General features: G+C 46.3%; 1 protein-coding gene across 3 annotated transcripts in view; it reads left to right on the top strand.

The window, feature by feature from the left end:
* The window catches only part of LOC135896956 (DNA (cytosine-5)-methyltransferase PliMCI-like), a 186,984-nt gene extending 175,485 nt beyond the window's left edge, over positions 1–11,499 (top strand). For all 3 annotated transcript variants that reach the window (XM_065425518.2, XM_065425527.2, XM_065425510.2), the window contains exons 32-33: positions 9,674–9,790; positions 11,278–11,499. In XM_065425518.2, the coding sequence (XP_065281590.2) occupies positions 9,674–9,790; positions 11,278–11,352 (192 nt within the window). In that variant the 3' untranslated portion in view covers positions 11,353–11,499. The remainder of the gene's footprint in view (positions 1–9,673; positions 9,791–11,277) is intronic.
* Positions 11,500–12,369: the final 870 nt, after the last annotated feature.

Genomic DNA, 12,369 nt, shown 5'->3' with positions numbered 1-12,369 from the left:
GCGACAGCAGACAGCCGGGTAGAAGCGTTGATAACTTTCCAGAAACGTCGGATACATGCAGGCGCGTCCCTCGCTGTGCGATTACAGTTGTTAAGCGGCGAAACGTGGTCGCCCGATAAAGATAAGTACACGTGTCAATACCCCCCTCTTAAAAAGCATCGACCCGATGCTGCAAACAAACGAAGGTAATAAACAAAAGCACTCGTAGCAAAGAAAATTAAAAAAATGGCGAAGTTCGTCAGCGTCTGTAAAAGGGTTTAAGGCGCACCAGGTGGACCACTTCAGATCGTGTGCGGCGCCGCTGTGAATGCGAAATGCCGTCTGGCACGACCTCATAGTCCAGAGCGCCAATACGTCGGATGACCTTGTAGGGTCCGAAATAGCGTCGGAGTAGTTTCTCACTGAGTCCTCGTCGGCGTATCGGGGTCCAGACCCAAACACGGTCGCCAGGTTGGTACTCGACGAAGCGTCGTCGGAGGTTGTAGTGTCGGCTGTCGGTCCTCTGCTGGCTCTTGATTCGCAGGCGGGCGAGCTGTCGGGCTTCTTCGGCGCGCTGGAGATAGCTAGCAACGTCAACATTCTCTTCGTCAGTTACGTGTGGCAGCATGGCGTCAAGCGTCGTCGTCGGGTTCCTGCCGTAAACCAGCTTAAACGGCATGATCTGTGTTGTTTCTTGCACCGCCGTGTTGTACGCAAAGGTTCCGTACGGCAGGACAGCGTCCCACATCTTGTGTTCGACGTCGACATACATTGCTAGCATGTCGGCGAGGGTCTTGTTCAGGTGCTCCGTGAGACCATTCGTCTGCGGATTGTAGGCAGTTGTCCTCCTGTGGCTTGTCTGGCTGTACTGCAGAATGGCTTGGGTGAGCTCTGCTGTAAAAGCTGTTCCTTTGTCGGTGATGAGGACTTCTGGGGCACCATGTCGCATCAGGATGTTCTCCACGAAAAATTTCGCCACTTCGGCTGCGCTGCCTTTGGTAGAGCTTTAGTTTCAGCAAAACGGGTGAGATAGTCCGTCGCCACGACGATCCACTTATTCCCGGATGTTGATATCGGAAACGGCCCCAACAAATCCATCCCAATCTGCTGGAATGGTCGGCGAGGGGGTTTGATCGGCTGTAGCAATCCTGCTGGCCTTGTCAGTGGTGTCTTGCATCGCTGACAGTCTCGGCATGTCTTGACGTAACGGGCGACGTCGGCGATCAGACGCGGCTAGTAATACCTTTCCTGTATTCTCGACAGCGTCCGGGAGAATCCGAGGTGCCCAGCGATTGGATCGTCGTGTAGGGCATGCAGTATTTCTGGACACAGCACTGACGGTACAACAAGAAGGTAGCTGGCGCGGACTGGTGAGAAGTTCTTCTTCACGAGCAGGTTGTTTTGTAGCGTGAACGAAGAAAACGCGCGCTTAAATGCCCTAGGGACAACATCGGTGTTCCCTTCCAAATACTCGACGAGGCCTTTTAGCTCCGGGTCGGCTCGTTGCTGTTTAGTGAAGTCTTCCGCGCTTATTATCCCAAGGAAGGCGTCGTCGTCCTCGTCGTCTTGCGGCGGGGGATCGATGGGGGCCCGCAATAAGCAGTCGGCGTCGGAGTGTTTTCTTCCAGACTTGTATATTACCGTGACGTCATATTCTTGTAGTCTGAGGCTCCATCGCGCCAGCCGTCCTGAAGGGTCCTTTAAGTTAGCTAGCCAACACAATGCGTGATGGTCACTGACAACTTTGAATGGCCTGCCATAGAGGTAAGGGCGGAATTTAGCTGTAGCCCAAATGATGGCGAGGCATTCCTTTTCAGTCGTAGAATAGTTGCTTTCCGCGTTTGACAGCGACCGGCTAGCATACGATATCACCCTTTGAAGTCCTTCTTTCCTCTGGACTAGGACGGCACCGAGGCCTAGGCTACTGGCGTCAGTGTGGATTTCGGTATCGGCGTCCTCGTTGAAGTGTGCAAGTACCGGCGGCGACTGCATGCGTCGTTTGAGTTCTTGAAATGCCTTGGCCTGCGGCGTTTCCCACTTGAACGCGACATCACATTTGGTTAGATGTGTTAGCGGCTTCGCGATGCGTGAAAAGTCCTTGACAAAGCGCCTATAGTAGGCACACATGCCAAGGAATCTGCGCACTGCCTTTTTGTCGGTTGGCTGCGGGAACTTTGCGATGGCAGCTGTCTTCTTTGGGTCGGGGCGTACTCCTGATTTGCTGATCACGTGGCCTAGGAACAAAAGCTCACCGTAAGCGAAACGGCACTTTTCCGGCTTCAGAGTGAGCCCTGATGACTTGATGGCTTCTAACACTGTCGCAAGCCGCCTAAGGTGCTCGTCGAAATTTCCAGCGAACACAACGACGTCATCCAGGTAAACAAGGCATGTCTGCCACTTCAGTCCGGCTAACACCGTGTCCATGACGCGCTGAAACGTTGCAGGCGCCGAGCAAAGTCCGAATGGCATGACCTTGAACTCGTAGAGGCCGTCTGGCGTGATGAAGGCAGTCTTTTCGCAATCTCTCTCGTCGACTTCTATTTGCCAGTAGCCAGACTTGAGGTCCATCGACGAGAAGTATTTAGCGTTGCAGAGCCGATCCAATACGTCGTCTATCCGTGGAAGGGGGTACACATCCTTCTTCGTGATCTTGTTCAGTCGACGATAATCGACACAGAAGCGTAGGGTTCCGTCCTTTTTCTTTACCAGGACTACAGGAGAGGCCCACGGGCTTTTCGACGGCTGGATGATGTCGTCGCGCAGCATTTCGTCGACTTCTTGCCTAATAGCTTCACGTTCTCGTGTCGAAACTCGGTAAGGGCTCTGGAGGAGTGGTCGAGTGCTCTCTTCGGTTATTATGCGATGCTTTGCAACTGGTGTTTGTCGAATCCTTGATGACGTCGAAAAGCAGTCTTTGTATCGTCGGAGAAGACTTCTGATCTGTTGCTGCTTACTTATAAGAAGACTTGGATTCACGTTGAAGTCTGGTTCGGGGACAATTCTCATCGGGGTAGATGCGGCTGAATCCGAGAGGACAAAGGCATTGCTGGTTTCCACAATTTCCTCGATGTATGCTATTGTCGTGCCCTTGTTGATGTGCTTGAACTCTTGGCTGAAGTTGGTTAGCATAACTTCCACTTGCCCTCCCTGGAGTCGAGCGATCCTTCTTGCAATGCAAATTTCACGGTCGAGCAGTAGATGTTGGTTGCCCTCGATGACGCCTTCTACGTCAGCGGGTGTTTCAATGCCGACGGAAATAATAATGCTGGAGAGCGGCGGGATGCTCACTTGATCTTCAAGCACACTCAAGGCGTGGTGACTAGACAGCTCTCCAGCGGTATCGCTTGATCTTGTGACAGCGTTATCGATTTCGACTTCAGGTCGATGATTGCGCCATGTTGATTCAGGAAGCCCATGCCGAGAATGACGTCCCGTGAACACTGTTGGAGGACAACGAAGGTGGCAGGGTAAGTCCGGTTATGAACAGTAATTCTTGCCGTGCAGATTCCAGTCGGCGTAATGAGGTGTCCTCCAGTGGTCCGAATTTGGGGGCCCTCCCGTGCAGTCTTAACCTTCTTCAACTGGGCGGCGATGTGTCCACTCATTACGGAGTAATCGGCCCCTGTGTCGACTAAGGCAGTGACTGCGTGGCCGTCGAGAAGTACGTCGAGGTCGGTGGTTCTTTGTCTGGCGTTGCAGTTGGCTCTTGGCGTCGGATCACGGCTTCGTCGCGTTGAACTGAAGCTGGAACGTCGCGTTGTCAAGTCGTCTTTCATCGGTGTAGTCTTGGCTTCCTGATTTCGTCAGGACGGCGGCGTGTCGTTATGTCGTCGAGGTAGTTTCTTCGGTGTCTTCGTCGGCGGCGGAGGATCTTCGTCAGTTCGACGAACAGCAACCGCACCTCCATCGGTTGCTGCTTTTAGTTTTCCGGATATGGGCTCGCTGACCGGCCCCGGGCTGGGCCAGTGTATGGTCGATGCTGCGGTGACAGGTAGCGGCCTGGTGATGGCGAACGCGACGGTCGTCGAGAGCTCCACTGAGAAGCGGTGAGGTAATCGGCGATATCGCGGGGGCGTTCACCTTGCTGCGGGCGCGGAGCATTCACGGCGAAACCTCGCAGACCCATCTCCTGGTATGGACATCGTCGGTAAACGTGACCCGCTTCTCCGCAGTGGTAGCAGAGCGGGCGGTGGTCAGGAGCGCGCCAAATGTCCGTCTTCCTCGCGTAGGTGCGCTGGGCGACGGGTGGTCGTGCTGGCGGTGGCGGCGGCGGACGACGAAACTGCGGCGTGACAGGGCCCTGGCACGGTCGCGGAGGGGGACCTTGACGGCGTGCGACGGCGGCGTAGGTCATCGCTTGCGGCTCAGGCTGGGGTGATTCAGGGGCTACTCCAAGTTGTTGTTGGAGCTCCTCATGCACGGCGTTGGCAATCGAAGCCAATTGAGGCTGTGATGGTGGGAACAGCTTTTGTAGCTCCTCCCGCACGACCGCTCGGATAGTCTCGCGCAGGTCGTCGGTGGCCAGTGATTGAACTCCGGCGTAGTTTGTCGAGTTCGTGCGGCGGTCGAATTGCCGGTTTCACATCTCGAGTGTCTTCTCGATGCTGGTGGCTTCGCGAAGAAACTCGTCGACGGTCTTCGGTGGGCTTCGTACCATTCCTGCAAAAAGTTCTTCCTTCACACCACGCATCAGCAGGCGGACTTTCTTCTCCTCGGGCATTTCAGGGTCGGCGTGGCGGAAGAGACGGCTCATTTCTTCTGTGTAGATCGCGGTCGTCTCATTAGGTAGCTGCATCCGGGTTTCTAATAGCGCTTGGGCTCGTTCTTGGCGTACGACGCTTGCGAATGTCTGCAGGAAGCCGCTTCGGAAAAGTTCCCAGGTCGTTAAGGTGGCTTCTCGGTTCTCGAACCACGTCCTGGATGCGTCTTCCAAAGCGAAGAAGACATATCGCAGTTTGTCGTCGCTGTTCCAGTTGTTAAAGGTAGCGACTCTCTCGTACGTCTCAAGCCAGGATTCCGGGTCCTCGAATGTTGAACCGCGGAACGTGGGGGGCTCCCTGGGCTGCTGCAGTACGACGGGGGATGCTGGGGCTGCCATTGGGGTGAACTTGGTGGCAATCTTCCTGCTCGTCTCAGCTAGAAGTCCGTGCTCTGGGGGCAGTCCTTGCAGTCGGCGGCTAGCACGCTGGTCTTGGACGACGTTGGTTTTGTTCTCGGGCTTCGGGCTTAATTGGATCGCGGCTTTGCGGGGGCGTTCGGTACATGAACGCACAAGCACCTCCACCAGATGTCACGTGGTCGTGACGTCAAAGAACACAGTAGCAATACTGTGAAAGGCAAAACTAGCTTTTATTGGGCGAACCTGTGCCCACAAAACAGGCTACACTTAAAGCACAACAAGAGCGGCGAACACAGTCGGCGATCGTCGTAAATCTGATCAGCGGGTCAAGCGCGTCGGCTTTTATAGAGCAGTCGTCGAATGTTCCAGACTAATCGTTCGGACCCGCGTGCCTTCCACAAAGTTCTACACCATTCGCGTTACGCGATGAAATTAGATAACACAAGGTTCGGCGACAGCAGACAGCCGGGTAGAAGCATCGATAACTTTCCAGAAACGCCGGATACATGCAGGCGCGTCCCTCGCTGTGCGATTACAGTTGTTAAGCGGCGAAACGTGGTTGCCCGATAAAGATAAGTACACGTGTCAATATAATCAGAACACCGCCTGAGGAGTTCAAGCATGACTCAGAACCTTGCTACCGCTGTTGGTGCATCACCCTTTAAGTGACACTGCAACTTCTAGTCCTGCTTAAAAATTGGGCGTGTTTGATTTTTACTTTCTTTAAGGCCCCTAATGTCGTTTTTTACATTAGTTTTCTTTTTTGAACCTATAAAATGTGGGTGCGCGTTCAATTTGTGGACAGGTTAGAATTGGGACAGATACAGTAAACTTCTGTTAATTTGACTCTGGTTAATTTGATCCTGACTGAAGGTCCTGGCTGGCGCCCATACAAATTTTATGAGGCTAAACTTTTGTTATTTTGATCCTGGAATTAGCCTTCGCTGGATAATTTCAACTTGGCTGCTCATCAGGCATACACTCGACCCTCATGGTGACTGCAGTGGTGACTCCAAAAACTGCAGCGTCCATCTTAGCAGTAGTTAGGGTACGGTGAATGTGTCTAGCACACATCATCTACCGGCCTGTCCCAAGAACGTTTTAAAGTGAAAAACTTAACTCAATGAATGATTACAGTATTTGGGCGATTCTATATTTGGGCCTATATTTGGTATTGATATTGATATTTGGTATTATTGATATTTGGGCCTTTATCTTGTAAAAAAATTTCTTTGAAAATTGCTTGGACGATGGAAACTGATATGAAATAAAATCGCGTTCACAACAGCCTACCATCAGAGCCAACCTAGACAACATCATAGCCATTGCAATCACGAGATGCCAACCGTAACCTAACGATGTGCCGCTTTCAGTCCGATTATTAAAGCACATGATATGATAAGTTTATTTTGCAGGCTAAGCTAGCAGCAACAAGTCGCGTCAAGGGCACTTAGCGTTCTGGAGAATCGCATCTGTCACAGAATGAACCAGCGAAGTGGTTAGTCTAAGCATTGGCCACCATTCCGTTCCATTTGTGATTGTTATAGAGTCTGATAAATCCAGAATGTTGAAGCGCACTCTAGACCATACATAGGACAACATATTGTGCTTCTTGCTAGACAGCAATAAAGTGCTGTCTGAGAGTAATAACAATGAACACAAAGAAAAATATTTCCATTCTGTGAAGGCAGTTTGATGGTCTTGTCCTTTTCTCATAGCCAGAATCTGAGGCATGCTACATATTTCTTGCTAACAAATTAAGTGCACATTCAATTTCTCCTTTGTTTAAGAGCTCTAATGCAAATTTTAGGTCAGTTTTCTACTTTTAGCCTATAAAAGTGTGTGTGTGTGTGTGTTAGATTGGGGTACATGTTAAAATCGAGGCAAATGTTGGTGAGTTATTGGTGGTGTGTTTTCGTGCTTTTTCTGCCTCTTGTTTAATTCAACCAATTTCGTTAATCCCATCGGGGGTCAAGTTAACAGCAGTCAATTGTACTGCTGAATGAATCAGAGGTGTGTTATGGCGTCTCTTGTTTAATTAGACCCGCTAGATAAGTCAGCTAGTTTAGTCGGTCCCACCAGGCTCAAACGAACGGAAGTTGACTGTGTCACGTTTCCAAATCTCATAAAATTTACGGCCTCCCGAAAATTATATATATATATAATACCACACGCATCAAATTTGTACTTGGTAATGCTTGACTCATCATAGCAAAACGTCAGTTAAATGCTATAAGAAAGAAAAGTGTCCATAAACTGTGTAGTAAATTATGTTTGCAGTGTTGTACTTTTGCTGTCTATTGATAGTTCTGTATATTCGCTGCACTGCTGCTGTATCTTCTTGTTCTAAATTGTGTAATTAGTTGCCGGTTGTGTATTATTTTTTTTATACATATATATATATTTTTTTTGCAAGGAAGGCTGGGCGTTTGTAACACTTGCAGCTTGCATTATTTGGTTTACGAAGATTATGTACTGGTAAACTGGAATAATAACAAAAAAGTAATATAGAGAGAAGTCCACCATCAAGTAGATATATTATAAAAAATTTTATTGCATTTTCATAATTACCTGCTGTGATAAATTGTCTATTTTGCACTAAGAGTGATATAGGAATATTCAAGATATGGAGTAAATAGTGCACAAATATGTTTAATATTTCTTTTGACTCAGGCCAAACTTTTAGTATTCAAAAGTAGTGTCAAAGTTTCATTTGAACTTTATTAATTATGCTATTTTTCAATTACTTTTCAATTATTTTCAATGAAATCACTCTTGCATTCCGGTGCTTTTAAATGGCAAAGCACTCACTCATCACCGACCATATTTGCACATTATGACATGGCATAAAGCACCATAATGCACAAGAGACTGTAGGTGTCAGCCAGAGTTATGGTCTCCTACTGAAAGTAGAAAGCAGGTAAAGGTGAAGTCAATAGGCACACGTAGACACAGGACTGATGCTGACTGCCAACGAAAATGTTATTCATTATGTAAAACCTGCCGACTTTCATGATTTCATACTATAATGCCAGTACTTACAGCTTGTTTATGATTCTCATAATACACATAAATAATCTTGTAATTTTCATTTATCTCTAGTTTATGGAAAAACTGTCATTACAAAATGGTGATATTTACGGTTGTTTGCAGCTGTCGTTAGGACATCATTAATTTTACAGTTTTTTCATTTTTATGGAAAAGTAATTTCAAGACAGTAGAAATGCAGTCACTTACTGATTTTACAGAACTTGATTTTTTAGACCAGCTAAATTGCATGGGGCTACTGCAGCAGTGCCTCCTATCCACAGAACCAACGTGTAAAGGCATCCAAAATATTTAGGGGTGTGTGCAAATATGTACAAAATGTTTAAACAACAAATCTAACTGTCCTATTTGATTTGGTCCTCGAATCGAATAGTCACTGTTTGTAAATACAAATATTTCTTTAATAGCTTTTGAATATTTCAGAACGTCAACTGTGCGCAGTTGAGCATGAAATTGGACCAGAAATACAATAAATTTAGTCCCCGCAAGCTTGGTATAGGCATAAAACATCAGAGCTCACTTAGTGATGCAGGCTACACCACTCAGTGAGCCAGACATTGCCAGCTATAAGCGATCATTCATTCTCTCTAAGGAGTCCTGTGTATGCAAACAAACTGCTTCTTTGTTCCTGTTTCTCCAGTTGTGCTTTTAATAAACAACACTTCATAATGGGCAATGCAATGACAAATAAAACTTGGTAACATTATGAATACAAGGATGCGAACTTCATTGTATATTAATTGTGAAAACGGCTGTTAATTGTTTGAAAATAATTTGAATAATTTCGCTTCTTGCACTGTTAGATTCGTATTCGACTCAGTCCCAAAATTTTGTTTGCACACCCATTAAAATTTTGGCCACCATTACCTGAACATTTCATGAATAAACGTCATGCCATTTTTGTTTGCCTATGCAACAGCTGCCCTTGCAGAACAGTCTGCAAATTTTTTAATGAGGAGTCAACAAATTTTCACCAATTTTTCATTCTTCTTGGCTTCGACCTAGCATTTAGAAATTCTTTAGGTAGGCAGGCCTGGCCAAGACCACCTTTCATAAGTGCTATTCCTCACATTCTCAAATCATAATGTCATTTGTTGCAGAAAGTAAGCACATAAGTCATTCTTGCGCAGAAGGAACCTACATGCTAGCCTCTCTATTTCCCACGCTCAACAAAGCCTGCTGAAATGCCATTTCAGTACCGAGCAAGAGCAGTCGTCACAAAATAAAATGCTGTGCATGAAATGTACAGAAAGCACAGGGCACAGACAAAATGGAGAGTGAAGTTTAAATTGTACAAATTTGTCTTCCTTTCCACAATATAGAGCCCCACAGCTCACGAATATGACACAATTTACATAACAGAACCTAAACATTGTTATCATTATCTGCAATACCTGACTAATACACTGAATCTGATTATCAGCTCGCAGATGTGCCCCACGCTTCCCACAGAGTCACAATGCATCTTTGTTCTCTGTTTCATACATAGCAAACAGTGCTGAAAGTGACAATGCACAATCTTTTCAGTTTGCAGTGCTGCACCCATCACAGAACAGGCTGCTGACTGTTCGAGAGCATGCGCGTGTCCAGGGCTTCCCTGACGACTTTGTGTTTGTGGGATCTGTCTGTGACAAGTACATGCAGGTAAATTGCACTTGTGCCCATCTGAACTGCAGCTGCAGTTGTTAAAGTGATATGTGCCATGCACCAAGATTGGGGCTTAAGCAGACCTCTCACAGTGAACACGTTAAGCAGGAAATTCTCATCAAGGAAGATTAGTGTGATCTTGAAATGTGTTCATGCAGTTCTTGACAATTTCATGCAGTCGTGTGCGGTCTCGCCAAGCTCACATTGTCTGGCTGATCTTGCTAAAAACTGTCCATGGTTATTTGTGAGCTATTGCTAAATGGACAAAAACCCCGCAACCCTGCAGTGAGAATGGCCACTGTTGTGTTATCCAGTTATGAATCTGGCCCGCAACCTTTTGACTCTGAGGTCAGTGCACTTTGAAATCAGATCCCAAGAGCCAGCAAGCAATCTGAGGAAATGCTGGTTCTTGTGTCGTAAGCTGTATACGTTAGAAGGCAGAGAGAGACCTGGGTGGCAAGAGGTGCGAAGCAAGGCTACCTATCTCAAAAGTAGCAAAAAAAAAAAATAAGAAAGGTGGCAGTGATGGTTAAAGGAGGACTAAGTTGGCCTGCTAGACACACCAAAGTAAGGTGGCATTTTAGTGTGGATGGTAACTTTGTTAGAATAGACACTTCATGCTTACCTCCTCATCACTGTACAGTGCCACTGGTGAATGTCTTAAAGGGACAATAAAAAGAAAAGTTAAACAGTATTAGCACGTTGCCCTGGTGGTGCATGTTGGTAAGTTACAGCCTCCGAGATTCAGTGTCCAAAAGCCTAGGTGCACTGCCCATTTGGAGGCTGGGTGGCTAAAAGCTGCTGGTAGATTTATTGCGCAGCTTGTGCGTTTCTGTTACGCACTGCGATGTGCTTTTTGGCACTCGGGCATGGGTAATTGAGATTCCCTGGATCCAGTGCACCTCCTGTTCGCCGTCTTAGCCACTTGATGAACGTGGAACCAGGGAAAATTTATCAGTGGCTTGCAGAACCCTGAGGAAGGGCCTGCGGAACCCCTGGGTTCTGCAGCACTCACTCTGAGCACCCATGGTGTAGTGCATAAACATGAACATTGCATGACATTAAAGTTGTTACCCGTGCAATGCATAGACAAAAACATTAATCAGATTACACATCCATGTGATGCAAATAAAAGCAATTGTATGCACTGCATTTGGTTGCATAGCACTTAATTAACTGCTTCGCATAGATTCTGATGTGTGCGTTGGATCAGAAGAAATTTTTTTGAGCGAAGCGCTCTTTGTCTATTCCCCCCAGTTTTAAGCTATAGGTGTCAACAGACAGTGCTGCTACTGATGTGCACAAAATTATCACATATCTGCCCATATGGTGATTTGACAATTGATCAAGCTGTTTTATCTTTGGCTACATGCTGGTAATGATCTACAAGAGCTAATGCCCTTATAATACTGCTAATTCGTTTCGCTTTAAAGCATGTGGCACCCCCATGCACAAACTTACATACTCACTTTTTCTTGATGCAGGTTGGCAATGCTGTGCCACCCCCTCTCGCAGCAGCTATTGGTCAGGAGATCATCAAGTCGCTGTCATCTCTTTGATTCCAGAATAGTTTTTTTTCTGGTCTGGACGTGTGCGAATTGTCCGTATTAACGAGGCTCAAGTTAAAAAGGCTGTACAGCATTCTTTTATTTCTTATTACCGTTGCATTGTATAAAGTGAAGTGAGAGTTGTGAAAAATGTCTAAATGAAGAAAAAACACCATCGACATGCTATGTTATGCCTGCAGCTTTCTGTTATGCCTGCAGGCCAGTGGCGCTGGCTAATTTTAACAAAACTAGGATTTTAATATATCTATGTTAATACCCAAGAAAGTGGTCAAATAGCAGGCCATACTGTAGCTTAATAGGTAGAGCCCCAGATATGTTATTCAGACGTTGGGAGTGCAACTCCCTCTGGCAGGATAGTTGTGCTTAGTTCCACTTTTATTTTTATTTTATTTTATTAAGAATATAAGGTTTGTAGTGAATTCTTCCCTCACTTGTGAATAATTTCCTACACAAAAGTAAGAAGAGTTCAATTTTCTCTATGCTTTTGTTGGCTTCATTGGCTGTTCATTTCATAATGGTTGCAGCTAAATATTGAACCTTTAGGTTCCTCTTATTTTTCTCACTCATTAAGCAATAATTTGTTATTTTGATGGATCTGTCTGTTAGTTTGCTGGAACATTTACATATGAAATCGCATTAGCACCACTGAATTGTTTATTCCATGTTGCACAAAACTAAAGTGAATTTAATAATGTTGCAAATGTCTATTATGCTGCAACAAAGCCGCTACTGGTGATACAGTACTAACAATATGACGCAATTTCTAAATGAATTTTTTGCTGTTTTTAGATGGGGAGCGGGGGTGGATCTTGCCAATCTGGTGCTACTACTTAGAAATAGATTACTGCTAGTTGTCATTTACTATGACAGTGTACCATGATGCCATTTTACGTCATTTATTGCTATGTTCACTGCCGAAATGTGAATGATGATGTAGCTTGGAAGATAGACCACTTACTAAACACCATTAGGTGGTGTGCATCTATAACGAGCACTTGAATGTAATGC

The sequence above is a fragment of the Dermacentor albipictus genome, chromosome 1 (genome assembly GCF_038994185.2).
Source record: "Dermacentor albipictus isolate Rhodes 1998 colony chromosome 1, USDA_Dalb.pri_finalv2, whole genome shotgun sequence".
In the NCBI taxonomy this organism is placed as follows: Eukaryota; Metazoa; Arthropoda; class Arachnida; order Ixodida; family Ixodidae; genus Dermacentor; species Dermacentor albipictus.
The sequence above is the reverse complement of the archived record's forward strand: the minus strand, read 5'-3'. Positions and strand labels throughout refer to the sequence as shown.